Source organism: Aythya ferina (assembly GCF_964211825.1).
Source record: "Aythya ferina genome assembly, contig: HAP1_SCAFFOLD_325, whole genome shotgun sequence".
NCBI classification, from domain to species: domain Eukaryota; kingdom Metazoa; phylum Chordata; class Aves; order Anseriformes; family Anatidae; genus Aythya; species Aythya ferina.
Genome location: NW_028181234.1, coordinates 30290 through 54468, shown reverse-complemented (window position 1 = coordinate 54468; position 24179 = coordinate 30290). Strand labels below are relative to the sequence as shown.

The 24179-nt window shown below is 61.2% G+C and overlaps 5 protein-coding genes and 1 long non-coding RNA gene across 7 annotated transcripts in view; 3 read left to right on the top strand and 3 right to left on the bottom strand.

Annotated features, from left to right (window-relative positions):
• Positions 1–216: 216 nt before the first annotated feature.
• PQBP1 (polyglutamine binding protein 1) lies at positions 217–3429 on the bottom strand. The gene is made up of 6 exons (XM_084540238.1): positions 3259–3429; positions 2591–2702; positions 1660–1769; positions 1456–1578; positions 539–599; positions 217–437 (listed from the first exon to the last, which is right to left on the bottom strand). Exons 1-6 carry the CDS (start codon positions 3323–3325, stop codon positions 287–289), a joined length of 624 nt encoding a protein of 207 aa, XP_084396364.1. The 5' UTR covers positions 3326–3429; the 3' UTR covers positions 217–286.
• Positions 3430–3818: 389 nt separating this feature from the next.
• TIMM17B (translocase of inner mitochondrial membrane 17B) lies at positions 3819–6817 on the top strand. The gene is made up of 6 exons (XM_084540228.1): positions 3819–3921; positions 4537–4636; positions 4741–4804; positions 5681–5809; positions 6397–6507; positions 6637–6817. Exons 1-6 carry the CDS (start codon positions 3896–3898, stop codon positions 6705–6707), a joined length of 501 nt encoding a protein of 166 aa, XP_084396354.1. The 5' UTR covers positions 3819–3895; the 3' UTR covers positions 6708–6817.
• An 82-nt stretch (positions 6818–6899) lies between these two features.
• On the bottom strand, positions 6900–16006 carry PRICKLE3 (prickle planar cell polarity protein 3). Its single transcript, XM_084540227.1, has 9 exons — positions 15917–16006; positions 14612–14697; positions 14330–14513; positions 13199–13312; positions 12145–12282; positions 11092–11295; positions 9595–9781; positions 8741–8959; positions 6900–8153 (listed from the first exon to the last, which is right to left on the bottom strand). Exons 1-9 carry the CDS (start codon positions 15962–15964, stop codon positions 7711–7713), a joined length of 1623 nt encoding a protein of 540 aa, XP_084396353.1. The 5' UTR covers positions 15965–16006; the 3' UTR covers positions 6900–7710.
• Positions 16007–16792: 786 nt separating this feature from the next.
• Positions 16793–23742, top strand: LOC311429101 (5-aminolevulinate synthase, erythroid-specific, mitochondrial-like; the record flags this gene model as incomplete). Its single annotated transcript, XM_084540234.1, has 8 exons — positions 16793–16880; positions 17844–17942; positions 18031–18132; positions 18246–18335; positions 18999–19206; positions 20161–20345; positions 21702–21881; positions 23492–23742. The coding sequence occupies exons 2-8, from the start codon at positions 17855–17857 to the stop codon at positions 23740–23742; spliced, it is 1104 nt and encodes a 367-aa protein (XP_084396360.1). The 5' UTR covers positions 16793–16880; positions 17844–17854.
• LOC311429108 lies at positions 21876–23384 on the bottom strand. 2 transcript variants are annotated; one of them, XR_014688101.1, is made up of 3 exons: positions 22943–23384; positions 22083–22394; positions 21876–21973 (listed from the first exon to the last, which is right to left on the bottom strand). It is a non-coding gene; the product is annotated as an uncharacterized lncRNA (long non-coding RNA). The 2 variants fall into 2 exon arrangements; XR_014688102.1 differs by having other exon boundaries at positions 21894–21997; positions 22169–22394.
• A 111-nt stretch (positions 23743–23853) lies between the features above and the next one.
• LOC311429098 (vasopressin V2 receptor-like) overlaps positions 23854–24179 on the top strand; it is a gene marked incomplete at its 5' end in the record, with an annotated part of 6674 nt that continues 6348 nt past the window's right edge. Inside the window, one exon of the mRNA XM_084540229.1 lies at positions 23854–23858. Coding sequence (XP_084396355.1) covers positions 23854–23858 — 5 coding nt within the window. The remainder of the gene's footprint in view (positions 23859–24179) is intronic.

Sequence of the window (24179 nt, the reverse complement as noted above, 5' to 3'; positions counted from 1 at the left end):
CCACTCCGGAATTCCCCCAAACCCCTCTTTTTCCACCCAAAAGTTCCCAAAAGCGTAATTATTTTTTTGAGGGGGGGGTCCCTGATGAATTTGGGGGGGTCCCTGAGAAATTTTGGGGTGGGGGTCCCAAGTTTTTGGGGCCAAACCCACCCAAATCAAGCCAAAACCAACCCCGCGCCACCTCCCTAACCACTCCGGAATTCCCCCAAACCCCTCTTTTTCCACCCAAAAGTTCCCAAAACCTTTATTATTTTTTGGGGGGGGGGTCCGGAGGAGGGGGGGGGGCTCAATCCTTGCCCCTGGAGGCCTCGGCGTTGGCTCTGAGCACGGCCCCGGGGCTGGGGTAGGGGCGCTGCTGGAAGAGGGGCCCGGCCGCCGTGGTGTCGGCCCCGGTTTTGGCCTCGTTGCGTTTCGGGAGCCCCGTGGACCACGTCCCGCTGCGGGGGGGGGGCAAAAAACCCGTCAAAATATTTTTGGGGGGGTCCTCAAACCCCCTTTTTTAATCCTGGCCCCCCCCTCCCCAAATTAAGGGACTTACCGGGGGGCGTCCGAGTAGGAGCTGGGGTCCATGGGGTCGAGCTCCTCGTCCTTGCGGCTGCCTGGAGGGGGGGGGAGATGAAAAAATATTGAGGGGGGGGCAAAAAATTAATTTTTTAGACGGTTTTTATAAAAAAAAAAGGGGTGTTCTCCTGAAAAAGCACGGCGTTTTTCCCAAAAACGGGAGGTTTTTTCCTAAAAACAGGGGGTTTTCCGTAAAAATGTAGGGCCCTAAAATGGGGGGATCCCTCGAGGACCCCCCCTGTTTAATTTTGACCCCCCCCTTTAGTTTTAGGACCCCCCCTTTAATTTTGGGACCCCCCCCTTTTAATTTCACCCCCCCTAATTTCAGGGCACCCCCCTTTACCTTGCCCCCCCCCTTAATTTCAGGGCACCCCCTTTTATTTTAGGTTGCCCCCCTTTACCTCGCCCCCCCTTTAATTCTGCCCCCCCCATTAATTTTGGGCCCCCCCCCCTTAATTTTGGGGCCCCCCCCTTAATTTCGGGGCACCCCCATTTTACCTTGCCCCCCCCTTAATTTCAGGTTGCCCCCCTTTACCTCGCCCCCCCCCCCTTAATTCTGGGACCCCCCCTTACTTTTGGAACCCCCCCCTTAATTCTGGGACCTCCCCCTTAATTTTGGGACCCCCCCCTTAATTTTGGGGCACCCCAATTTTACCTTGTCCCCCCCTTAATTTCAGGTTGCCCCCCTTTACCTCGTCCCCCCCCCTTTAATTTTGGGACCCCCCCCTTAATTCTGGGCCCCCCCCCTTAATTCTGGGACCCTCCCTTAATTTTGGGACCCCCCCCCCCCTTAATTTTGGGGCACCCCCTTTATTTTACAGCACCCCCCTTAATTCTGGGACCCTCCCCTTAATTTCGGGACCCCCCCCCTTAATTTTGGGCCCCCCCCCTCACCTTTCTTCCCCTTGGGGTACGGCGCCAGCTCCTCGCGCCGGTGGCTGCGGCGCTCCCGGGGGGGCTCCTCCCGCTCCTTCTCGTAGCCCCTTTCCGGGGGGGGGGCTGGGGGCTCCTCGGGCTCTGCGAACGGCACCGGGGGGGGTCCCCAAAATGTGGCCCCGCCCCTTTTTTGACCCCCCAGCCCCTCCCCCAAGGACTTACCCGGCCCCCCCTTCAGCCTCTTGGCGGCTTTGGTGACGACGGCGTTGGGGTCGGAGGGGGGCAGCCAGGACACGAGGTCGGTCTCCGCGTTCCAGTAGTAGGGCAGCCCGCTGCGGGGGGGGGGCATTATGGATGCTGTAGGGCCCGGGGGGGGGGGCTGGAAGCACTATGGGGTCTGGGAGGGGGAACTGTGGTCCCTATGGGGTTTTGGGGGGGGGTTATGGGCAGTGGGAAGGGTACCTATGGACCCTATAGGGCCTGAGAGGGGGCTTTATGGCCCCTATAGGTACTGAGAAGGGTCCTTATGGCTCCTATAGGTCCAGGGAAGGGTCCTTACAGCCCCTATAGGGTCTGGGAGGGGCCTTATGGGCACTGGGAAGGGTTCTGTAGCCCCTATAGATACTGGGAAGGGTCCTTACAGCCCCTATAGGGCCTGAGAGGGGGCTTTATGGGCACTGGGAAGGGTCCCTATGGCCCCTATAGATCCTGGAAGGGGTCTTTATGGCCCCTATAGGGCCTGGGAAGGGTCCTTACAGTCCCTATAGGGTCTGGGATGGGGCCTTATGGGCACCAGATGGGTCCGTATGGCCCTTATAGATCCTGGAAGGGGTCTTTATGGCCCCTATAGGGCCTGGGAAGCGTCCTTATGGCTCCTATAGATCCTGAGAAGGGTCTTTACAGCCCCTATAGGGCCTGAGAGGGGGCCTTATGGGCACTGGGAAGGGTCCTGTGGCCCCTAGAGATCCTTAGGGCCCTTATAGTGCCTGGGACAGGTCCTTATGGCCCCTATAGCACCCAGGGTGGAGTCTTTATGGCCCCTATAGCACCCAGGACAGGTCCTTACGTCCCCTATAGCGCCCAGGACAGGTCCTTAGGGCCCCTATAGCGCCCGGGACGCCCCCTATAGCGCCCGCGGGGGCGGGGCTCTCACCAGGTGGGGTCGATGACCTTGTACCAGGGGGGGAGCAGCCCCTCCAGCCGCGAGGCCTCGTAGTCCACGTGGGCGTCGTCGTAGTCCTCGGCGATGATCTCCTCCTCCGGCTCTGTGGGGAGGGGCAACGGGGGGCTTAGCTCCGCCCCCTGAGCCAGGGCACGCCCCCTGAGTCAAGCCACACCCCCCTGAGCCAAGCCCCGCCCCCAATTCATTCCACGCCCCTTCTAGCCCCGCCCACTAACCCCAAACCCCGCCCCCTTAATCTAGAGCCCCACCAAGCCCTGCTCCCTGGCTCCTCCCACCCCGCCTAGCCCCGCCCCCAAGCTCTAAGGCCACGCCCCCCCAGCCATGCCCACTGGAACACCCCAAGGGGTTGCTCCGCCCACAGGCCAAACCACGCCCACAAAAAGGCTAGGCTCCGCCCCCCGACGCAGACCACGCCCCCCTTTAGACCGCGCCCATACTCAGACCACGCCCCCTCACACTAAGCCACACCCCCCTCCTATACCCCTACCCCCAAGACCTCACCCTTCCGTTAGGCCACGCCCCCACGCAGGCCACGCCCCCCCTCAACCCAAGCCACGCCCCCTCAAAACAAGACACGCCCCTCTCCCGGTAACCCCGCCCTTCCGGCTCCCTCGCCCCGCCCCTTCCGGCCCCCTCACCGGGCTCCACGTGCTTGAGCAGCCCCCGCTTGGCCAGCCGGGACTGCAGGGCCACGGGCAGCGGCATCGCCTCGGCCTCCGGCACCGGGCCCCGGGCACCGGGCGCTCGGCGGCGGCGGCGGCCCCGCAAGGCCCCGGCAGCGCCTGGAAACCGCCCCGGAAAGCGGCGGGCTCAAAACGGAAGTCCCGCCCTCCGGCGGAACCGGAAGGCGCTCGCCTCGTAACCACGCCCCCCGTTGCCCTGGCAACCCCGCTCCCCGCGCAGACCACGCCCCCTGTTTTCATGGCAACGCAGCGCAGCCCACGCCCCCCATTGCCTTGGCAACCGTCCCGCTCAACGCAGGCCACGCCCCCGTTACCCTGGCAACCACCCCTCCTTCCCTGACCACGCCCCCGTTACCATGGCAACCCCGCTCCCCTCGCAGACCACGCCCCCGTTACCCCGGCAACCGCCCCCCCCCCCCCGCTGACCTCGCGGCGCGGCCTCCTCTGCGCCCGGACCACGTGAGCCGCCAGCGGCCAATCGGAGCCGCCCGGCGGGCCGCGTGACCCGCTCGCAGCCAATGGGCGCCGCCCCCCCGCCCAGCTGGCGGCCAATGGGGGCGCGATCACGTGGCGGGGGCGGGGCGAGGCGGCCATGGAGGAGTACGCGCGGGAGCCCTGGTAACGGCGGGGCGTGTTTATGTAGGGCCTGCTTTATTTACATGGGGCCCTGGTGTTTGTGTAGGGTCTGCAGCCCCCCCCGTGTTTATGTAGGGTCTCCTGTGTTTATGTAGGGTCTGCAGGAGACCCCGTGTTTATGTAGGGCCTGCTTTGTTTACATGGGGCCTGTTGTGTTTATGTAGGGTCTGTCTTATTTACGTAGGGCCTGCAGTGTTTATATAGGGTCTCCAGGCCCCCAGTGTTTACATAGGGCCCCTTGGTGTTTACATAGGGCTCCCAGACCCCCAATGTTTATGTAGGGTCCCCCAATGTTTATGTAGGGCCCCCCAGTGTTTACATAGGGCCCCCAGACCCTTAGTGTTTACGTAAGGCCCCCCAATGTTTACGTAGGGCTCCCTGTTGTTTATGTAGGGCTCCCAGACCCCCCGTGTTTACGTAGGGCCCTCAGTCCCTGGTGTTTATGTAGGGCCGCCAGTGTTTACATAGGCCCCTAATGTTTACATAGGGCCCGCCCAGTGTTTATTTAGGCCCCCAGACCCCCAATGTTTACGTAGGGCCCCTCAGTGTTTACGTAGGGCCCCCAGGCCCCAGTGTTTACGTAGGGTCTCCTGGCAGCCCCTGGCGCATCGTGGATGACTGCGGCGGCGCCTTCACCATGGGGGTGATCGGGGGCGGCGTCTTCCAGGCCCTGAAGGGCTTCCGCAACGCCCCGGCCGTGAGTCCCCGCCCCCTCATGACGTCACACAACATGGGAGGGGCCTGTTGGTGGCCACGCCCATTTGTGGGCGGGGCCTGACGTCAAAAATCCCGCCCACCCAGGGGCTGAGGCACCGCCTCCGGGGCAGCGCCAGCGCCATCCGCACACGGGCGCCACAGATCGGAGGTGAGGGGGCGTGGCCTGAGCTAGGGGGCGTGACCTGAGTCGTGGGGGCGTGGTCTGGCCCGTGGGGGGCGTGGCTTGGCGCTTGGGGGCGGGGCCTGCAAGGGAAGGACTGGTGCTGGGGGTTGAGCTTAGGGGGTGTGGGCGGGGATAATGGGAGGTGGGCGTGGCTATTTGGGGTGGGCGTGGCTTAGGGGGTGTGGGTGGGACCTTGGGGGTGTGGGTGTGGTTTCAGGACAGCGGGTGGGGTTTAGGGGTTGTGGGCGGGGTCTTGGGGTGGGCGTGGCCAAGAGGTTCTGGCTGGTGCTGGGGGGTGGGGTTTGGGGGATGGGGGCGGGGTTTTGGGGTGTGGGCGTGGCTTAAGAATTATGGGCGGGGCCTAGAAAGAGTGGGCGGGGCCTGGAGGTGCTGCCTGGGCTGTGCCCAGCCCTGGGTGGGGATGATGGTGGGCGGGGTTTGGGGGCTGTGGGCGGGCTTTGGTGGATATGGGCGGTGTTTGGGAGTATGGGCGTGGCTTATTCGCTATGGGCGGGGCCTGGGAATAGTGGGCGGGGCCTGGGAATAGTGGGCGGGGCCTGGAGGTGCTTCTTGGTCTGTGCCCAGCCCTGGGTGGGGATGGCAGTGGGTGGAGTTTGGGGCATGTGGGCGGGGTTTGGGGGCTGTGGGTGGGGCTTGGTGGCTGTGGGCGGGGCTTAGGGCGTATGGGCGTGGCTTAAACGATGTGGGCGGGGCCTGGAGGTGCTGCTTGGGCTGTGCCCAGCACTGGGTGGGTTTTTGGGGGCTGTGGGCAGGGTTTGGTGGGTATGGGCGGGGTTTGGGTGGGTGTGGGCGGGGCCGGGTGGGCGTGGCCTGCCGGTGACGTGTCGGGGGCGGGGCCAGGCAGCTTCGCGGTGTGGGGGGGGCTGTTCTCCACCATCGACTGCGGGCTGGTGCGGCTGCGGGGCCGCGAGGACCCCTGGAACTCCATCGCCTCCGGGGCGCTCACCGGGGCCGTGCTGGCCTCCCGCAGTACGGGGGGGGGGGTTATAGGGCCGGGGGGGGGGAATTGGGGTGTGGGGGGGATTATAGGGGGGGTTATGGGGCCGGGGGGGGGGGAATTGGGGTGTGGGGAGGGGTTATGGGGCTGGGGGGGGCATGGGGGGGTTATGGGGTTAGTGGGGGAATGGGGTATGGGGGATTTGGGGGGGTTATGGGGGGGCACGGGGGGGGAATTGGGGTGTGGGGGGGGGGTTATGGGGCCGGGGGGGGAGGAATTGGGGTGTGGGGGGGTTATGGGTGGGAAAATGGAGCTGGGGGGGGCATGGGGGGGTTATGGGGTGGGGGGGGAATGGGGTATGGGGGATTTGGGGGGGTTATGGGGGTCATGGGGAGGAATTGGGGTGTGGGGGGGGTCATGGGGGGGGTTATGGGGGCGGGGGGGCATTAAGGAGGTTATGGGGGGATATGGGGTGGGCGGGGCATGCAGGAGTATGGGGCGGGGGGCTTATGGGGGGTCACGGAGGGGCATTGGGGGGGATTATGGGGTATGGGGGGGTTATGGGGGGGCCCCAGGGCTATGGGGGGGGGGTCCCCAAATTTCCCCCCCCCCCCTACAGGCGGCCCCCTGGCCATGGTGGGCTCGGCGCTGATGGGGGGGGTGCTGCTGGCGCTGATCGAGGGGGTGGGCATCCTGCTGACCCGCCACACCGCCCCCCACTTCGCCAACCGTGAGTGGGCGGGGCCTGCGGGAGGGGGGCGGGGCCTCCCGAAAGAGGGCGTGGCCTCAAGGGGCGTGGCCTGGTGCTGCAAGCCCCGCCCACACCCCATTTCTCCTCCCCCCCCCCCCCCCCTCCCAGCCAGCCCCTTCGCCGAGGACCCCTCGCAGCTGCCCCCCAAGGACCCCCCTGGGGGGGTGCAGTTCCAGTAAGACCAGTAACACCGCACCAGTAAGACCAGTAACACCAGTGGCGCCGCCCGCGGGCCCCCCCCAGCCTGTTTTTTGGGGGAAAAATTCCTATTTAAACGTTTTTTTTCCAACCTGCGGCCCCCGTGTCGGATTTTTTTTGGGGGGGATGACGTCATCACGCGGTGGTGATGTCATCGAGTGACGTCATCACGCCGAGATGATGTCATCGGCTTTATTACAGGGTTGCCCCTCCCCCTCCCCAAGTTTTGGGGGGGGGGTCAGAGGTCACAGTGCAGAGGTCAGAGGTCCCTGAGGGCGGCGCCGGAAGTGGGGAGGGGTCAAAGGTCAGGGGTCAGCGGGGGGGGGGGCAAAGTGCAAACCCCAGGGTGAAAGGTCAGAGGTCACCGGGGGTCAAAGGTCAAAAGTGCTCAGCAGGGCGCAAAGGTCAAAGGTCAAAGGTCAGGGCGCGGTGGCCGGAAGTGCCGGGAGCCCCAAGGGCAGGGTCAAAGGTCAAAGGGGCTGGGTGGGGGCAGAGGTCACAGGTCACCAGCAGAGGTCAAAGGTCACTGAAGAGGTCAGGCACAGGTCAAAGGTCACCGGAAGGTTTAAGGCAGAGGTCAGCAGAGGCTCAGAGGTCACCCAAGAGTTCAGGGAGAGGTCAGAGGTCACCAGTAGAGGTCAGAGGTCACCAGTAGAGGTCAGAGGTCACCAGCAGCGGTCGGAGGTCCCCGGTAGAGCTCAGGGGTCACCGGCAGGGGGTCAAAGGTCACTGGAAGATTTAAGGCCACCAGAGAGGCCAGGCAGAGGTCAGAGGTCGCCAGTAAAGGTCAGACGTCGTCAGCAAAGGGTCAAAGGTCACCCAAGAGTTCAGGTGGAGGTCAAAGGTCACCAGGAGAGGTCAGAGATCACCGAAGAGGTCAGGCGCAGGTCAGAGGTCACCGGTAAAGGTCGGAGGTCACCGTAAAGGTCAGAGGTCACCCAAGAGTTTAGGCAGAGGTCAAAGGTCACCAGCTGAGGTCAAAGGTCAGGCCAGCAGACAGCCCCGGGCACGGGGGGGCCGCCGGGGGGGCGCAGGGGGCGGAGCCACGGAGCCGGGGGGGCGGAGCTGGGGGGGGAGGGGGATGGGCTCCCCCAGGAAGGTGCCGTCGTCCTCGGAGGAGGAGGAGGAGGAAGAGGAGGAGGCCGAAGGCCAGCGGGGGGGGCGCCGCCCCGCCCCCACCCCCCTCCTCCGCCCCCCCCCCACGTGCAGGGCGTTTTCGGAGGCCGCCCGGGGAGGGGGAGGGGCCGCGGAGGGGGGGTCCGGGGAGGGTTTGGGGGGCTGGGGGGGGCTGAGGGGGGGTGGGGAGCCCCCCCGGGGCTTGGGGGGGGCGGGGGAGGTGAGGGGGGGGGGCAGGCGCGGGGGGGCGGCTCCCAGTTCGGGCATGGAGTGGCGGTGGGGGCCCCCCCGGCGGAAACGGGGCTCGGTGCCTGCGGGGGGGGGACACAAATATTGAGGGGGGGGATTCGGTAACCCCCCCCAGTGCCTCCCAGTACCTCCCAGTACCCCCCCAGTGCCAGCCCACTCCTCCCCAGCGGCCCCCAGTCTCCCCCAGTTCCTCCCCAGTGCCTCCCAGTCCCCCCCCATGACCTCCCACCCCTCCCAATCCACTCCTAGTTCCCCCCAGTCCCTCCCACTGCTTCCCAGTGACCCCCCCAGCCTTCCCAGTCCCTCCCAGTAGCCCCCCCCAACCTTCCCAGTGTCTCTCAGTCCCTCCCAGTACTCCCCACAACCTTCCCAGTGTCTCCCAGTCCCTCCCAGTACTCCCCACAACCGTCCTAGTGCAACCCAGTCTCTCCCAGTCCCTCCCAGTGACCCCCACAACCTTCCCAGTGCCTCCCTCTCCCTCCCAGTGTCCCCCCAGTCCCCTCCCAGTGACCTCCACAACCTTCCCAGTGCCTCCCAGTCTCTCCCAGTACTCCCCACAACCTTCCCAGCACACCCCAGCTTCCCCAGACCCCTCCCAGTGACCCCCAGTCCCTTCCCAGTGCCCTCCCAGTGCCCCCTCCCCACTCACCGCTGGGCGGGCCGCCCCCCCAGGAGCGGCGGGGCTGGCTGAGGCGGGTGGGGGCGGTGGGGGGGGGCCGCTGGGCGCAGAGCCGGGAGCAGAAGAGTTGCCCCCCCCGGGGCAGGAAGGGCAGCCCCAGCAGGGGGCGCCCGCAGGCGGCGCAGCAGAAGCAGGCGGGGAGCGCGTGCCAGTGCTGCCCCTCGTAGGCCATCTGCCCCTGCTCCAGCCCTGGGGAGGGGCAAAAAATTAGCTGGGGGGGCAAAGAATTAGCTGGGGGGGGCAAATCCTGCCCCTCCTGGGGCGTCTGCCCCTGTTCTGTAACTTGGGAGGGGTAAAAAGGTCGAGGGGGGGGGATAAAAGGGAAGGGAGGGGGGCAATTGGTGGTCCTCATGGGGTATCTGCCCCTGCTCCAGTCCTGGGGGGGGGCAAAAAATTAGCTGGGGGGGCAATAAAAGGGAAGGGGGGGGCAAATCCTGCTCCTCCTGGGGCATCTACCCCTGTTTCTCAAATGGGGGGGGTAAAAAACTAAGGGGGGGCAATTAGTGCTCCTCACGGGGCAGATTTTTGGGGTCCCTTCCTCCTTTTCAAACCCATTTTTTGGGGTTTTCTCCCTCCTTCCAAATCCCAATTTTTGGGGTCCCCTCTTCCTTCTAGACCCAAATTTTTGGGGTCTTTTCCTCCTTTTACACCCACATTTTTGGCGTCCTTTCCTTCTTTTTAAACCCACATTTTTAGGATCCCTTCCTCCTTTCCCACCCAGATTTTTCAGGGACCCCTTCCTCCTTTCCCACCCAGATTTTTCGGGGACCCCTTCCTCCTTTTCCGCCCAGATTTTTGGGGTTCTCCCCTCCAAATCCCGGTACCGATGGGGTCCCCGCAGGCGTCGCAGTACTCGGCGTGCCGCGCCTGGTAGCAGCGGCAGCAGTAGGGCCGCCCGCGCCGCATCACGTAGCGCCGCCCGCCCAGCGGCGCCTCGCACTCGAAGCAGCAGAAGTGGCGCACGTGCCAGTGCCGGCCCTCGGCCTCCGTGCACTGCGGGGCGAAAATGATCTGAAACGGGGAAAAAAGAGAGAAAAAATGTTAGTTTGGGGGAAAAGAGTGAGTTTGGGGGGAAAAAAAGTGAAGTTTGGGGGAAAAAAAGTGAAGTTTGGGGGAAAAAATACCATTTTTTGGGGAAAATGTCAATTTTAGGAGGGAGATATCAACTTAAGCGGAAAAAATATTAACTTTTTTTGGGGAAAAAGGTCGACTTTGGGGGGAAAAAGGTCAACTTCAAAGGAAAAAATGTTGATTTGGGAAGAAAAAAAGAGTCAGTTTTGTGGTTTTTCTTTTTAATGAAGGACTGGGGGAGAAGGGGGTGGCTGCCGTGGCAGAAGTGGCGCACGTGCCAGTGCCGGCCCTCGGCCTCCGTGCACTGCGGGGCGAAAATGATCTGAAACGGGGAAAAAAAGAGAGAAAAAATGTTAGTTTGGGGGAAAAAAAATGAAGTTTGGGGGGAAAAAAAGTGAAGTTTTGGGGGGAAAAAAATGAAGTTTGCAGGGAAACATAGCAATTTGGGGGGGAAATTTCAATTTTAGGAGGGAGATATCAACTTAAGCGGAAAAAATATTAACTTTTTTGGGGAAAAAATATTAATTTTGGGGGGAAAAAGGTCAACTTTTTTTGGGAAAAAGGTCAACTTCAAAGGAAAAAATGTTGATTTTGAGAAAAATGTCAATTTTATTTATTTTTATAAACAAAAGTGGAAGAAAAAAAGTAAATTTGGGGTTTTTCATGAGGGAATAAGGGAGAAAAAAGTCGATTTTGTTTTTTTCTTAATAAAGGGTGAGAAAAAAATTGTTTCTTTCTATAAAAGGGGGAGAAAAACAGTCAATTTAATTTTTTTTTTAATGAGTAAAAGAGGGGGGGAAAAGTCAATTTTGGGGTTAAGCATGAAAGTAAAGGGAAGAAAAAAGTCAAAAAATGTTAATTTTGTTTTCTTTTGGGTAGGGGGGGGAAAGGGGTGGTCACTGCATCACGTAGTGGCACCTTGTGCTCAGAGCAGCAGAAGCGGTGCACGTGCCAGTGCCACCCCTCCGCCTCCGTGCACTGCAAAAATGATCTAAGAAGAGGGAAAAAAAGCCAATTTTGGGGGAAAAAATATTAATTTGGGGTGTTTTTTATAAAGGAAACAGGGAGAAGGAGGTGGTCACTGCATCACATAGCAGCACCTTATGCTCAGAGCAGCGGTGATGCTGCACGTGCCAGTGCCGCCCCTCTGCTTCCGTGCACTGCGGGGCGAAAATGCTCTAAAAACGGGGGAAAAAAAGTGAATTTTGGGGTTTTTACGAAGGAAAGGAGGAGAAGGGCGGGGTGGGCACCTCGTCGCAGGCCTGGCAGCGGGGGCGGCGGGTCTCGGCGTGGTGGCGGCCGCAGTAGACGCGGCCGTCCTGGTAGAAGTAGATGAGGTCGACGAGGAGCTCGCGGCACGCCGAGCACTGGAAGCACTGCGGGTGCCAGCAGGCGCCCAGCCCGGCGCGCGCGGCGAAGACGGCGATGTCACCGCCGCCGATCTGCCGGCCACACTGGTGGGGGAGGGAAAACGGGGTGATTTTGGGGGAAAAAAGGGGGAAAAAGGGGTTTTGGGGAGGGTTTGGGGGGCATTTGGGGGGGGTTTGGGGGGACCTGTTGGCATATGGTGGGTGCCAGCAGGTGCCAAGCGCGGTGAAGACGGCGATGTCGCCACCGCTGATCTGCCAGCCACACAGGTAGGGGGGAAAATGGGGTGATTTGGGGGGAAAAGAGGGTGATTTGGGGCAAAAAAAGAGGGAAAAAGGGGTTTTGGAGAGGGTTTGGGGGGGGTTTGGGGGGACCTGTTGGCATATGGTAGGTGCCAGCAGGCACCGAGTGTGGTGAAGACGGTGATGGCACCACCACCAATCTGCCAGCCACACTGGTGAGGAGGGAAACAGGGTGATTTTGGGGTGAAATTGGGGAAAAAAGGGGTCTTGGGGCTTCTTTGAGGGGTTTTGGGGTGGGGTTGGGAGGGTTTTGGGGGGCCTGCTGGGATATGTTGGGTGCCAGCAGGCGCCGAGCGCGGCAAAGATGGCGATGTCACTGCCACCAATCTGCCAGCCACACTGGTAGGGGGGAAAACAGGGTGATTTGGGGGGAAAAGAGGGTGATTTTTGGGGAAAAGAGGGTGATTTAGGGAAAAAAAAAGGGAAAAAGTTTTTTTTTGGGGGGTTGGGGGGATTTTGGGGTGATTTGTAGGGACCTGATGGCACATGGTGGGTGCCAGCAGGCACCGAGTGCGGCAGACGGCGATGTCACCACCACCAATCTGCCAGGCTGAGGGGGAAACGGGGTGAATTTGGGGGAAAAAAAGGAGAAAAAGTGCTTTTTTGGGGTGGTTTGGGTGTTTTTTGGGGTACCTGCTGGCAGATGGCGCCGGTGATGGTGACGGGGAAGGGGCGCGCGGTGCCGCGGCCGAGGTTCTCCCGCTTGCGCTGCTGGGCGAAGAGCTTGAGCTCGCGGCGCTCGGCGTCCTCCAGGGCGTTGCAGTATTGGGGCTGGGGGGGGGGGGGGGGCAAAATGGGGGGGTTTTTAGGGTGGGGGGGTCTTTAGGGAGGGTTTGGGGGGGGTTGGTGTTCCTCAAGGGGCGGCGCCAGGGCACAAAACGGTTCCTGGTGCGGTGCCGAGGGGATGGGGGCGGACTCTGAAGTGGGCTCGGGGCCCCCCCAGCCCAAAAATCTCCCCCCAGCCCCCAAAATACCCCAAGATCCCCCCCAAACCCCCATCCCTGACGTCCTCCGTGCCTCCTAAGCCTTCCAAGCCCCCCTACAACCCCCCAACGCCCCCCACCCCGACCCCTCAGCCCCCCCACGACCCCCCCAGGCTCCCCTCCAAACCTTCAGGCCCCCTACCCCAACCCCTCATCCCCCCCAAGCCCCCCAGCCCCCAAATTCCTCCCCCAAGCCCCCAGCATACCCCAAAACCCCCCCAAACCCCCATCCCTGATGTCCCCCATGCCCCCTAAGCCCCCCAAGCCCCCCTAACACCCCCCAACGCCCCCCACCCCGACCCCTCAGCCCCCCCACGACCCCCCCAGCCCCTCTCCAAGCCCCCCAGCCCCCAAATTCCCCCCCCCAAGCCCCCAGCATACCCCAAACCCCCCCCAAACCCCCATCCCTGATGTCCCCCATGCCCCCTAAGCCCTCCAACCCCCCCTAACACCCCCCAACACCCCCCACCCCGACCCCTCAGCCCCCCCACGACCCCCCCAGCCCCCCTCCAAGCCCCCCAGCCCCCAAATTTCCCCCCCCAAGCCCCCAGCATACCCCAAAACCCCCCCAAACCCCCATCCCTGATGTACTCCATGCCCCCTAAACCCCCCAAGCCCCCCTAAGACCCCCCAACGCCCCCTACCCTGACCCCTCAGCCCCCCCACGACCCTGCCAGGACCCCCAGGACCCCCCCGGCCCCCACCTCGCTGTCGTGGGGGGGCAGCTGGTGCAGGAGCTGCCGCACGCGGTGCCGCTCCCCGGGGCTGTTGACGTAGGGCACCTTGTCCTCGGGCAGGCAGCTGAAGAACTGCGCCACCTACAGGAGGGGCAGAGTGGGCGGGGCTTCCCCTGAAGGGGCGTGGCCTCGCCGGAGTGGGCGTGGCCTCGGCGGAGGGGGCGGGGCTTAGCAGGGTGGGGTGGGGTGGAAGGGGTGAGGGGGAAAGGGGACAGGGCACAGGGAGGGGGGCGGGGCCCCAGAGAGGAGGGGGGCGGGGCCTGGGAGAGGAGGGGGTAATGAGGTGGGTGTGGTTAATGACAGGGGGTGTGGCTTGTGGGGGTGTGGGCGGGGCTTGGTGAATGGGCATGGCTTGAAGATGTCAGAGTGGGCGGGGCTTGAGCCCAATGGTCACTATAGTGGGAGGGGCTAAGCAAGGTGAGTGGGCGGAGCCTCTGTGATTGACAAGTTCACCACTGGGTTTAGACAAATGGGCGTGGCCATGTGCAGGGGGCGGGGCCTAATGCAAGTGGGCGGGGCCATTGCCCAGGGCTTCATAGGGATCAGGCAGGGGGTGGGCGGTGCTACATGTGAGGGGGGCGTGGCCTCGTGGAAGGGGCGTGGCCTAACAGGAAGGGGGCGGGGCCTTGCAAGCAGGGGGCTGCCCACAGGCTGGGCGACTGGGGGGGGCCCCCAAAATGGGGCAATTTGGGGGGGTTTTGGGTAGGGGGTCACAGCCACAGGGGTCCCCAAAAGCTGGGGGGGGCATTTTGGGGGGAGATCCACACTTGAGGGGGGGGAAGCTTCAAAATTTTGGGGTCCCCAAAAGTTTTTCGGGGGTGTACCAAAACTTCACAGTTTGGGGGTCCCCAAAAGCTTTAAATTTGAGGGGGGGGTCCCATAAGCCAGGGGGGGGTCTCATAACCTAGGGGGGTTCCCAAAAGCTTGGGGGGGGTTCCCAAAAGCTGGGGGGGGTCCTACAAGACATGAAATGAGGGGGTGGGCCCCCCATAAAGGGGGGGGGGGGGGCTAGAAATTGGCTGGGCGGTGTCCAAAATTAGGAAAGGGGGGGGGGGGATGTGGATTTTGGGGAGGGGATCGGGGGGGGGGGGGTGTTACCTGCTCGGGCTTGAGGCCGGGGGGGGCCCAGGCGTACTCCTCGGGGGCGCACCCCGAATCGTCGTCAGAGCCGGGGGGGGGCTGGAAATCGGCCACCAGGCGGCCCATCAGGCGCTCCAGGTCCTGCGGCACCCCCTGCGCCGCGTGCTCCCCCCGCGGGCATTTGCAGTGCTGGCAGATCTTCCTGTAATTAAAAGCCGGGGGGGGTTAATTAGTTAATTAGGGGGTCGGAGGGAGAGGTTAGGGGGTGCTGTCCTCCCCCCCTACCGGATCCCTGCTCACCTCCATTCGTGCACGAGGAAGCCGGGGCATTGGTCGCCACATGTCTGGCACGGCTGCCCCCGCTCGGGGTCTTCTGCCTCCAGGACCTGTAATAAAGGAGGGGGGGACACACCCCAAAAATTCCTTTAATTGCCTAAAATCACCTGAATTTACCCTTAAATAATTAGGGGGGGGGGGAGACACTTGCGTGCGCTGATGATGGGGAGCCCCCCCAACCCCGCTGTTCTTTGGGTCTCTCCCTTAATTTGTGCCCAACCCCCCCCCCCAAAAAAAAAAAAAAAAAAACTTGCCAGGTTGGGTGTTTGGGGTAAAAAAGGGGGAGAACAGGTCGGGGCACCCTGAGGGATTGTGGGAGCGGCGGCGCAGCATTGTGGGAGACGCCGAGCATTGTGGGAGTTGCCCCAAATTTTTTTGGGGGGGGGTTGGGTCCGTGTCCCCCCCTCAGCACCCCATTGGGATCAGTCTGACCCCTCAGAACCCCTCCTGCCCCACAAATTCTCCCCCAAACCCCCTCTTCCCCACAGGTTTCTCCCAGATTCTCCTCAGAATCCCTCTTGCCCCACAGATTCCCCTCAGAACCCCCTTTTTCCCCATAATTTCCCCTCAGATTCCCCTCAGAACCCCTCCTGCCCCACAGATTCTCCTCAAAACCGCCTTTTTCCCCATAATTTCCCCTCAGACTCCCCTCAGAACCCCTCCTGCCCCATAAATTCTCCCCCAAACCCCCTCTTCCACACAGATTTCCCTCAGAAACCCCCAGAACTCCCTCCTGCCCCACAGATTCCCCTCAAAACCCTCTCCTGCCCCACACATTTCCCTCAGAAGGCCCCCTTCCCCACAAATTCCTGTCAGAATCCCCTCAAAACCCCATCCTGCCCCACAGATTCCCCTCAGAACCCCGTTTCCCCATAATTTCTCCCCAAAACCCTCTCTTCCACACAGATTCCTCTCAGATTCCCCTCAGAACCTCCTCCTGACCTATAAATTCTCCCCAAAACCCCCTCTTCCACACTGATTCCTGTCAGAATTTCCTTCTGCCCCACAAATTCCTCTCAGAATCCCCTCAAAACCACCTCCTGCCCCATAAATTCTCCTCAAAACCCCCTCTTCCACACAGATTCCTGTCAGATTTGCCTCAGAACTCCCTCCTACCCCACAGATTCCTCTCAGATTCCCCCCAAAACCCCATCCTGCCCCACAGATTCCCCTCAGAACCTCCTCCTGCCCCATGATTTTCCCTCAGATTCCCCTCGAAACCCCGTCCTGCCCCACAGATTCCCCTCAAACCCCCCCCCCGCCCCTCACCAGTCGCGGCGACCGCCACCGCCGTGGCCCGAAGTTGAACACGGCCATCCTCCCACCGCCCGCCGCTTGGCCACGCCCCTAACCACGCCCTCCTCCTTGGCCACGCCCACTCTCCGTGAGAGGCCACGCCCACGGTGCCCCCGCCGCACCGCCCAGCGCTCCTCTGGCCACGCCCCCGCCAGCCTATAAGCCACGCCCCCGCGCGCTCCCGGCCCCCTCCCCTTTGTTTGTCACTCACGCGCGGGCCACGCCCCTCTAAGGGGCGGGTCTGTAGCGCACAGTGGGCGTGGCCTGGCACAGAGGCCCCGCCCCCAGGTCCCTCCCAAGGGTCCCCATGGGGGGCTTTGAGGTGGGATTTTGGGGCAGATCTTTGGGATTTTGGGGCATTCCTTGGGAAATTGTGGGCATTATTTGGGATTTGGGGGCATTCTCTGGGATTTAGGGCGTTCTTTGGGATTTTGAGGTGTTCGTTGGGGTTTTGGGGACGTTCTCTAGGATTTGGGGTCATTCTTTGGGATTTTGGGCGCCTTCTTTGGGATTTGGGGGCAGTTTTGGGGATTTTGGGGAGATTCTTTGGGATTTGGGGGGCAGTTATTGAGATTTTGGGGTCATTCTCTGGGATTTGTGGGCATTCTCTGGGATATGGGAGTATTATTTGGGATTTGGGGGCATTTATTCGGATTCTGGGGTCATTCTCTGGGATTTGGAGTCATTTTTGGGGATTTTTGGGGCCTCCTTTGGGATTCAGGGGCCTTCTTTAGGATTTTGGGGGTGTTCTTTGGGATTTGGGTTTTTTCTTGGCTCTAGGGGCGGGGCTGAATTTGGGGGGGGGTGGGAGGAGCCCCAGGGCGTGGCACCAGCCCCGCCCCTTACCCCTTATCAGGGACCTTATCGGGGTTTTGGGGGGGCCCAGCAAAGGGGGGGGGCACAGTGCTGGTTGTTCGTCCTCAGTGCAGGTCAACAGGTGCGGGGGGGGCATGGCCGAGGGGGTTTTGGGGGGGCTGAGGACCCCCAAGTTGGTCAATGGGGTCAGGGGGCTATGGGGCTGTGGGTATTGGGGTCCCCTGAGAGGGTTTGGGGGGGTTGGGGATTGGATATTGGGGTCCTATGGGGGGATTTGGGGGGGGTGAGTGGTTTTGGGGGGGCTGACGGAGTGAGTTTTGGGGTCTCCGAGGGAGTTTGTGGGGTTTGGGGGTGGGTGTTGGGGTCCTGGGGGGAATTTGGGGGGATTTGAAGGGTTTAGGGCTGTATATTGGGGTCATTGGGGGAGTTTGGCAGGGATTTGGGGGGCTTGGGGCTGGATATTGGGGTCCTATGGAAGTATTTAGGGGTGTTGAGGGGTCTGGGGGTGGGTATTGGGGTCCCTGGGGGAGTTTGGGGGGATTTGGGGCTGAATATTGGGGTTCCTGGGGGAGTTTTGGGGGGATTTGAAGGGTTTGGGGCTGGATATTGGGGTCCTATGGGAGAATCTGGGAGAGTTGAGGGGTCTGGGGAGGTATTGGGGTCTCTGGGGGGGTTGAAAGTTTTTGGGGGGCTAAAAATTGGGGTCTGGGGGGATTTATGGGGACTGGAGGGGGCATGGGGCTGGATTTTGGGGTTTGGGGGGGGGGGTCAGGTTCCCCTGAAACCCCTATGGGATACAGCAGGCTCCTTACGGGGGGGTTCGGGGACCCCAAATCCCTCAACACTGGGGTCTTGGGGGGGGGGTCCACACTTTTTTGGGGGATAAACCAGGGGGGGTCACCTTGCCCCCCCCCGCAATGGGGACGTCACAGGGTGCGGCCTACACCGCCTGCCTAGGCCTGATAAGGGCCTACACCGGCCCCACCCAGGGCGGGCAGGGTTTTTGGGGCTTTTTGGGGTGGTTTTTAGTTTTTTTTTAAGTTTTATGACGGGGGGGGGCACTATATTATGTCTCCCCCCCCAGCACGACCCACGATGGCCGCCCTCCTGCGTTGCCCCGTGCTCGCCCGCTACCCCTGGCTCGCCCGCGCCATGGCCTCGGCGCCCCCCCGGCCTAACCCAGGTACCCCCCATTTACCCCCCCAAAATAAAAATTAATTATGGGGTGGGGGGCAACACCTTATTAACCCCTTCCCCTATATATCCTATAGGTGCCGGCTCCAATTGCCCCTTCATCGAGCTGGGGGGGGGCACCCCCTTCGTGCAACGCGCGGCCCCCGAGGTGCAGGAGGACGTGGCCCCCCTGGAAGCAGGTGAGGGACCCCATTAAAATTTAGGGACCCCGTTAAAATGTAGGGTCCTCCCCAAAGAAAAAATAAGTCATAAAAATTAATCTTGCCCTCCCCCCCCAAAAAAAAAAATCCAGCCCCCGTGGATTCGCTGCTGCTGTCGCTGCTGGAGCCTGAGGAGACCCCCGAGGCGCCCCCCAAAAAGCGGCTGGATGATAACCTGCCTGGTATGGGGGATTTTGGGGGGTCCAGGGGGGGGTTTGGGGGGCTTAGGGGGGATTTGGGGGTGGGCTGGGGGTCGTGGGGTGGGTTTGGGGGCGCTGGAGGGCTTGAGGTGGGTTTGGGGAGGATTTGGGGGGATATGGGGTGGGTTTGGGGGGGCTGGGAGTTATGGGGTGGAATTGGGGGGGATTTGAGGGGATGGGGGTTATTGGGGTGGGTTTGGGGGGGCTGGGAGTTTAGGGGATAATTTGGGGGATCTGAGGGTTATGGGGTGGGTTTGGGAGGGCAGGAGGGTTTGGGGTGGATTTGGGGAGGATTTTGGGGGGATCTGGGGGTTATGGGTTGGATTTGGGGGGGGCCTGGGAGATATGGGGTGGAATTAGGGAAGATTTGGGTGATCTGGGGGTTATGGGGTGAATTTGGGGACGATTTGGGGGATCTGGGAAATATGGGATGGATTGTTGGGGAGCTGGTAATTAAAAGGTAGTTTTATGGGATCTGGGATTTATGGGGTGGATTTTGGGGGGAGCTGAGAATTCCAGGATAATTTTATAGGATCTGTGGTTTCTGGGCTGGGTTTTTAGGGCTATAAACTCGGATTTTTTTTATAAGACCCTCCCGATTTTCAACCCCTGACCCCCCCCTTCCTTTTATCCACCCCCTATCAGAGGACGCCTTCCCCTACGAGGAGGTTTTTGGGGCGCGCCTGGCGGGGCTGCGGCGAACCCACACTTACCGGGTCTTCACGGCGGTGGCGCGGCGGGCGGACGCCCCCCCCCTGGGTTTCGCCGGCTCCCCCCGTCGCCCCCTCCAGCTCTGGTGCTCCAACGACTACCTGGGAATGAGCCGGCACCCCGCTGTCCTGCGTGCCGCCAGGTGGGACCCCAAAACCCCCCCCCAAGACCCCAAAAATGGACCCGGGATCCTCAAGAACCCCCCTGTATCCTAAAGAAGCCACTAGATCCTAAATAACCACCTGGGACCCCATAAACGGCCCCGGGATCCTATAAAAAGCCCCGTGCCCTAAAGAGTCCCCCATACCCTAAATAGCCCCCTAGGACCCCAAAGATCCCCCCCATACCCTAAAAAACACCCTTTACCCTAAATACTCACCTGAGATCCCAAATAATACCTCCCTCTGAACCCCAAATCCTTCTCAGATCCCCCCAGATCCCCCCAAGGAACACCAAATTCCCCCCTGGGGTCCCTAAATCCCCTCCAAGGACCCCCAAATCCCCCCCAGTCCCGTCCCAAGGGACCCCAAATCCTGCTTGGGATACCCCAAATCCCCCCAAGAACCCCCAAATCCCCCCAGTGAACCCCCAAATCCCCTTGATCAGCCCCCAAATATCCTCTTGTACCCAAAAATCCCCCCAATGAACCCCCAAATCTCCCCTTGGACCCCCAAATCCCCCTGTCAAAACCCCAAATCCCCCCCAAATCCTCCCTTAGACCCCCAAATCCCCCTTGGACCCCCAAATCCCACCAATGAACCCCCAAATCCCCCCTTGGACCCCCAAATCCCACGAATGAACCCCCAAATCCCCCCTTGGACCCCCAAATCACCCCAAACCCCTCTGACGAACCCCCAAGTCCCACCTGGAACCCCTAAATCCCCCTGGTGAAACCCCAAAATCCCCCCAAAATCCCCCCAAATCCCCCCAACGAACCCCCAAACCCCCCCTTGGACCCCCAAATCTCCCCGGTGAATCCCCAAATCCCCCCATTGAAACCCCAAATCCCCCCCAAACCCCCCTTTAACCCCCTCCAACCGCCCCCAAATCCCCCCCCAACACACCCCATCCTCACCCTCCCGGGTCTCTCTTTTAGGGCCGCGCTGGCGGCGCACGGTTTAGGGGCGGGGGGCACCCGAAATATCGGGGGGACGTCGCCGCTGCACGGGGCCCTGGAGCGCGCCCTGGCCCGGCTGCACCGCCAGCCCCGCGCTGCCCTCTTCTCCTCCTGCTTCACCGCCAACGACACCGCCCTCGACACCCTGGCCCGCATCCTGCCAGGTAGGGCCTTTTGGGGTGGCCCCCTGACCCCAAATTTTGGGGTGGCCCCGTCCCAAAATGAAGAGGGGATCGTGGGGAGCGCGGAGCATCAGGGCGCAGGGGGAGATGTGCAGGAGATGAAGGTTTTGGGGTCTACGTTTGGGTTTTGGGGTCCTCAACTAGATTTTGGGGCGCTCAACAAGGTTTTGGGGTCCCCTGGATATTGGGGTTCCCCAAATTTTGGGGTGTTCCCATCCCAAAATGGGGAGGGGATCGTGGGGAGCGCGGAGCGTCAGGGCGCAGGGGGAGATGTGGAGGAGGTGCAGGTTTTGGGGTCTCCGTTTGGGTTTTGGGGTCCTCAACTAGATTTTGGGGTCCTCAGCAAGGTTTTGGGGTCCTCAATAAGGTGTTCTGGTCCCCCAGATATTGGGGTTCCCCCATTTTTGGGGTGTCCCCGTCCCAAAATGGGGAGGGAACGTGGGGAGTGTGGAGCATCAGGGCGTAGGGGGAGATGTGGAGGAGGTGCAGGTTTTGGGGTCCTCAACAAGGTTTTGGGGTGCTCAGCAAGGTTTTGGGGTCCTCAACAAGGTTTTGGGGTCCCCCAGATATTGGGATGCCCCTAAAGATAATGGGGTCCCCCCAAAATTTTGGGTTTTGTAAGGGGATCTTGGAGCATTGGGGTGCAGCAGGGATGCAGGGGGAGATATGTAGGAGGTGCAGGTTTTGGGGTCTCCATTTGGGTTTTGGGGTCCTCAACAAGGTTTTGGGGTGCTCAACAAGTTTTTGGGGTGCTCAGTAAGGTGTTCTGGTACCCCAGATATTGGGGTCCCCATAAATATTGGGGTCCCCCACCCCAAAATGGGGAGGGGATTGTGGGGAGCGCGGAGCATCAGGGCGCAGGGGGAGATGTTGAGGAGGTGCAGGTTTTGGGGTCTCCGTTTGGGTTTTGGGGTCCTCAACTAGATTTTAGGGTGCTCAGTAAGGTATTAGGGTCCCCCAGATATTGGGGCGCCCCTAGAGATAATGGGGTCTCCCCAAAATTTTGGGTTTTGCAAGGGGGTCTTGGAGCATTGGGGTGCAGCGGGGATGAAGGAGGAGATGTGCAGAAGAGGCAAATTTTGGGATTCCCATTTGGGTTTTGGGGTCACCCCCTGGGTTTTGGGGTCCCCCGAATAACGGGAGTCCCCCTAGATATTGGGGTGCCCCTAAAGATAATGGGATCCCCCAAAATTCTGGGCTCTTTTGGGGGGAATCTCAGATCTTCGGGGCACACCGGGGACACGGGGGGACACATGCAAGTTTTGGGGTCTCCGTTTGGCTTTTGGGGTCGCCCCCTAGGTTTTGGGGTCCCCCCCGATTAATGGGGTCCCCTTGCAGGCTGCGAGATCTTCTCGGACGAGGGGAACCACGCGTCCATGATCCAGGGGATCCGCCGCAGCGGGGTCCCCAAACACATCTTCCGCCACAACGACCCCCAGCACCTGGCCCAGCTCCTGGCCCGCAGCCCCCCCGGGATCCCCAAAATCGTCGCCTTCGAGTCCCTGCACTCCATGGACGGTCGGTCCCAAAATCCCCCAAATCCACCCCATAACCCGAGATCGACCCCAAAACCCCCCATGCACCCCAAATCCTCCCATACAGCCCAAATCCTCCCCAAATCCCCCCAAAATCCTCTCTATAACCCCATATTGCCCCAAATCCCCCCATGCACCCCAAATCCTCCCATAGCCCCTAACTCCTCCCCAAATCCCCCCATACTCCCCCAAATTCCCCCCAAATCCTCCCTATAACCCCATATTGACCCCAACTCCTCCCCAAATCCCCCCATGCTCCCTCAAATCCACCCTATAACCCCCAAATCCCCCCCAAATCCTCCCATACTCCCCCAAATCCCCTCATACTCCCCTAAATCCACCCCATATCCACCCTATAACCCCCAAATCCACCTCAAATCCACCCTATACCCTCAATATACCCCCCAAATCCACCCCAGACCCCCCCATACTCCCCCAAATCCACCCCATATCCACCCTATAACCCCCAAATCCACCCTATAACCCCCAAACCCTCCTCAAATCCCCCCAAATCTCCCCCATACTCCCCCAGAGTCCCCAAATCCATCACAAATCCACCCTATACCCTCAATATCTCCCACAGATCCACCCTATAACCCCCAAATCCCCCTCAAATCCCCCTCAAATCCCCCCCAAATCCCCCCCAAACCCCCTTTTATGGGGTTGCTGACCCCATAACCCCCCCCCCCAGGCTCCATCGCCCCCCTGGAGGAGCTGTGCGACGTGGCGCACGCCCACGGGGCGCTGACCTTCGTGGACACCCCCTAAATCCCCCCCAAATCCCCCACCTAAATCCCCCCCAAATCCCCCCGGACTCTTCTAAATCCCCCCATACTCCCCCAAATCCCCCCATACTCTCCCAAATCCCCTCATACTCCCCTAAATCCACCCCATATCCGCCCTATAACCCCCAAATCCATCCTATAACCCCCAAATCCATCTCAAATCCACCCTATACCCTCAATATACCCCCCAAATCCACACCAGACCCCACCATACTCCCTCAAATCCACCCCATATCTGCCCTATAACCCCCAAATCCACCCTATAACCCCCAAATCCACCTCAAATCCACCCTATACCCTCAATATCCCCCCCAAATCCACCCCAAATCCACCCTATAACCCCCAAATCCCCCCCAAATCCCCTTCAAATCCCCCTCAAATCCCCTCAAATCTCCCCAAATCCCCCCAAATCCCCTCCAAACCCCCCTTTTATGGGGTTGCTGACCCCATAACCCCCCCCCAGGCTCCATCGCCCCCCTGGAGGAGCTGTGTGACGTGGCGCACGCCCACGGGGCGCTCACCTAAATCCCCCCCAAATCCCCCCAGACTCCCCCAAATACCCCCCAAATCCCCCCATACTCCCCTAAATCCACCCCATATCCACCCTATAACCCCCAAATCCACCCTATAACCCCCAAACCCTCCTCAAATCCCCCCAAATCTCCCCCATACTCCCCCAGAGTCCCCCAAATCCATCCCAAATCCACCCTATAACCCCCAAATCCCCCTCAAATCCCCCCCAAATCCCCCCAAATCCCCTCCAAACCCCCCTTTTATGGGGTTGCTGACCCCATAACCCCCCCCCCAGGCTCCATCGCCCCCCTGGAGGAGCTGTGCGACGTGGCGCACGCCCACGGGGCGCTGACCTTCGTGGACGAGGTGCACGCCGTGGGGCTGTACGGGGCGCGGGGCGCCGGCATCGCCGAGCGGGACGGGGTGCAGCACAAGGTGGACGTGGTCTCCGGCACCTTGGGTGAGCACCCCAAAAATTTTTTGGGGGGGGGCTATGGGGTCTTTTGGGGGCCTATGGGGTTTTTTGGGGGGCTGCGAGGTGTTTAAGGGGGGCTATGGGGTGTTATAGGGGGGCTGTGGGGTGTTTAAGGGGAGCTATGGGGTGGCTAATGGCTGTTGTGGGGTTATGGGGTGGATGTGGGGTCTTTTGGGGGGGCTATGAGGTGTTATAGGGGGGCTGTGGGGTGTTTTGGGGGGCTGTGTGGTGTTATAGGGGGGCTCTGGGGGCGGCGGGGGGATATTGGGATATTTTATGGGATTGCAGGACCCTACAGATCCCTTATGGGATTTGTGGCTGTTCTGGGGGTCTGTAGGTTCCCTTATGGGATTTGGGGGGTGTTCTGGGGGGTCTATAGGTCCCTTATGGGATTTGGGGGTGTTTTGGGGCCCTACAGGTCCCTTATGGGATTTGGGAGGGTTCTGGAGCCCTACAGTTCCCTTATAGGATTTGGGTGGGTTCTGGGGCCCTACAGTTCCCTTATAGG

Coding starts and splice junctions, on each gene's coding strand:
- PRICKLE3 (XM_084540227.1), bottom strand. CDS start 15,964: ATGGCCGTGTTCAACTTCGGGCCACGGCGGTGGCGGTCGCCGCGACTG. Junction 9,782..11,091: donor GCTGCCAGGCCTGCGACGAG/GTGCCCACCCCG, acceptor TCCCCGTTTCAG/ATCATTTTCGCCCCGCAGTG. Junction 8,960..9,594: donor CGCCTGCGGGGACCCCATCG/GTACCGGGATTT, acceptor GCCCCTCCCCAG/GGCTGGAGCAGGGGCAGATG.
- TIMM17B (XM_084540228.1), top strand. CDS start 3,896: ATGGAGGAGTACGCGCGGGAGCCCTG. Junction 4,805..5,680: donor ACGGGCGCCACAGATCGGAG/GTGAGGGGGCGT, acceptor GGGCGGGGCCAG/GCAGCTTCGCGGTGTGGGGG. Junction 6,508..6,636: donor CGCCCCCCACTTCGCCAACC/GTGAGTGGGCGG, acceptor CCCCCCTCCCAG/CCAGCCCCTTCGCCGAGGAC.
- PQBP1 (XM_084540238.1), bottom strand. CDS start 3,325: ATGCCGCTGCCCGTGGCCCTGCAGTCCCGGCTGGCCAAGCGGGGGCTG. Junction 600..1,455: donor GTACCCCAAGGGGAAGAAAG/GTGAGGGGGGGG, acceptor CCCCCCCTCCAG/GCAGCCGCAAGGACGAGGAG. Junction 438..538: donor TCCTACTCGGACGCCCCCCG/GTAAGTCCCTTA, acceptor CCCCCCCCGCAG/CGGGACGTGGTCCACGGGGC.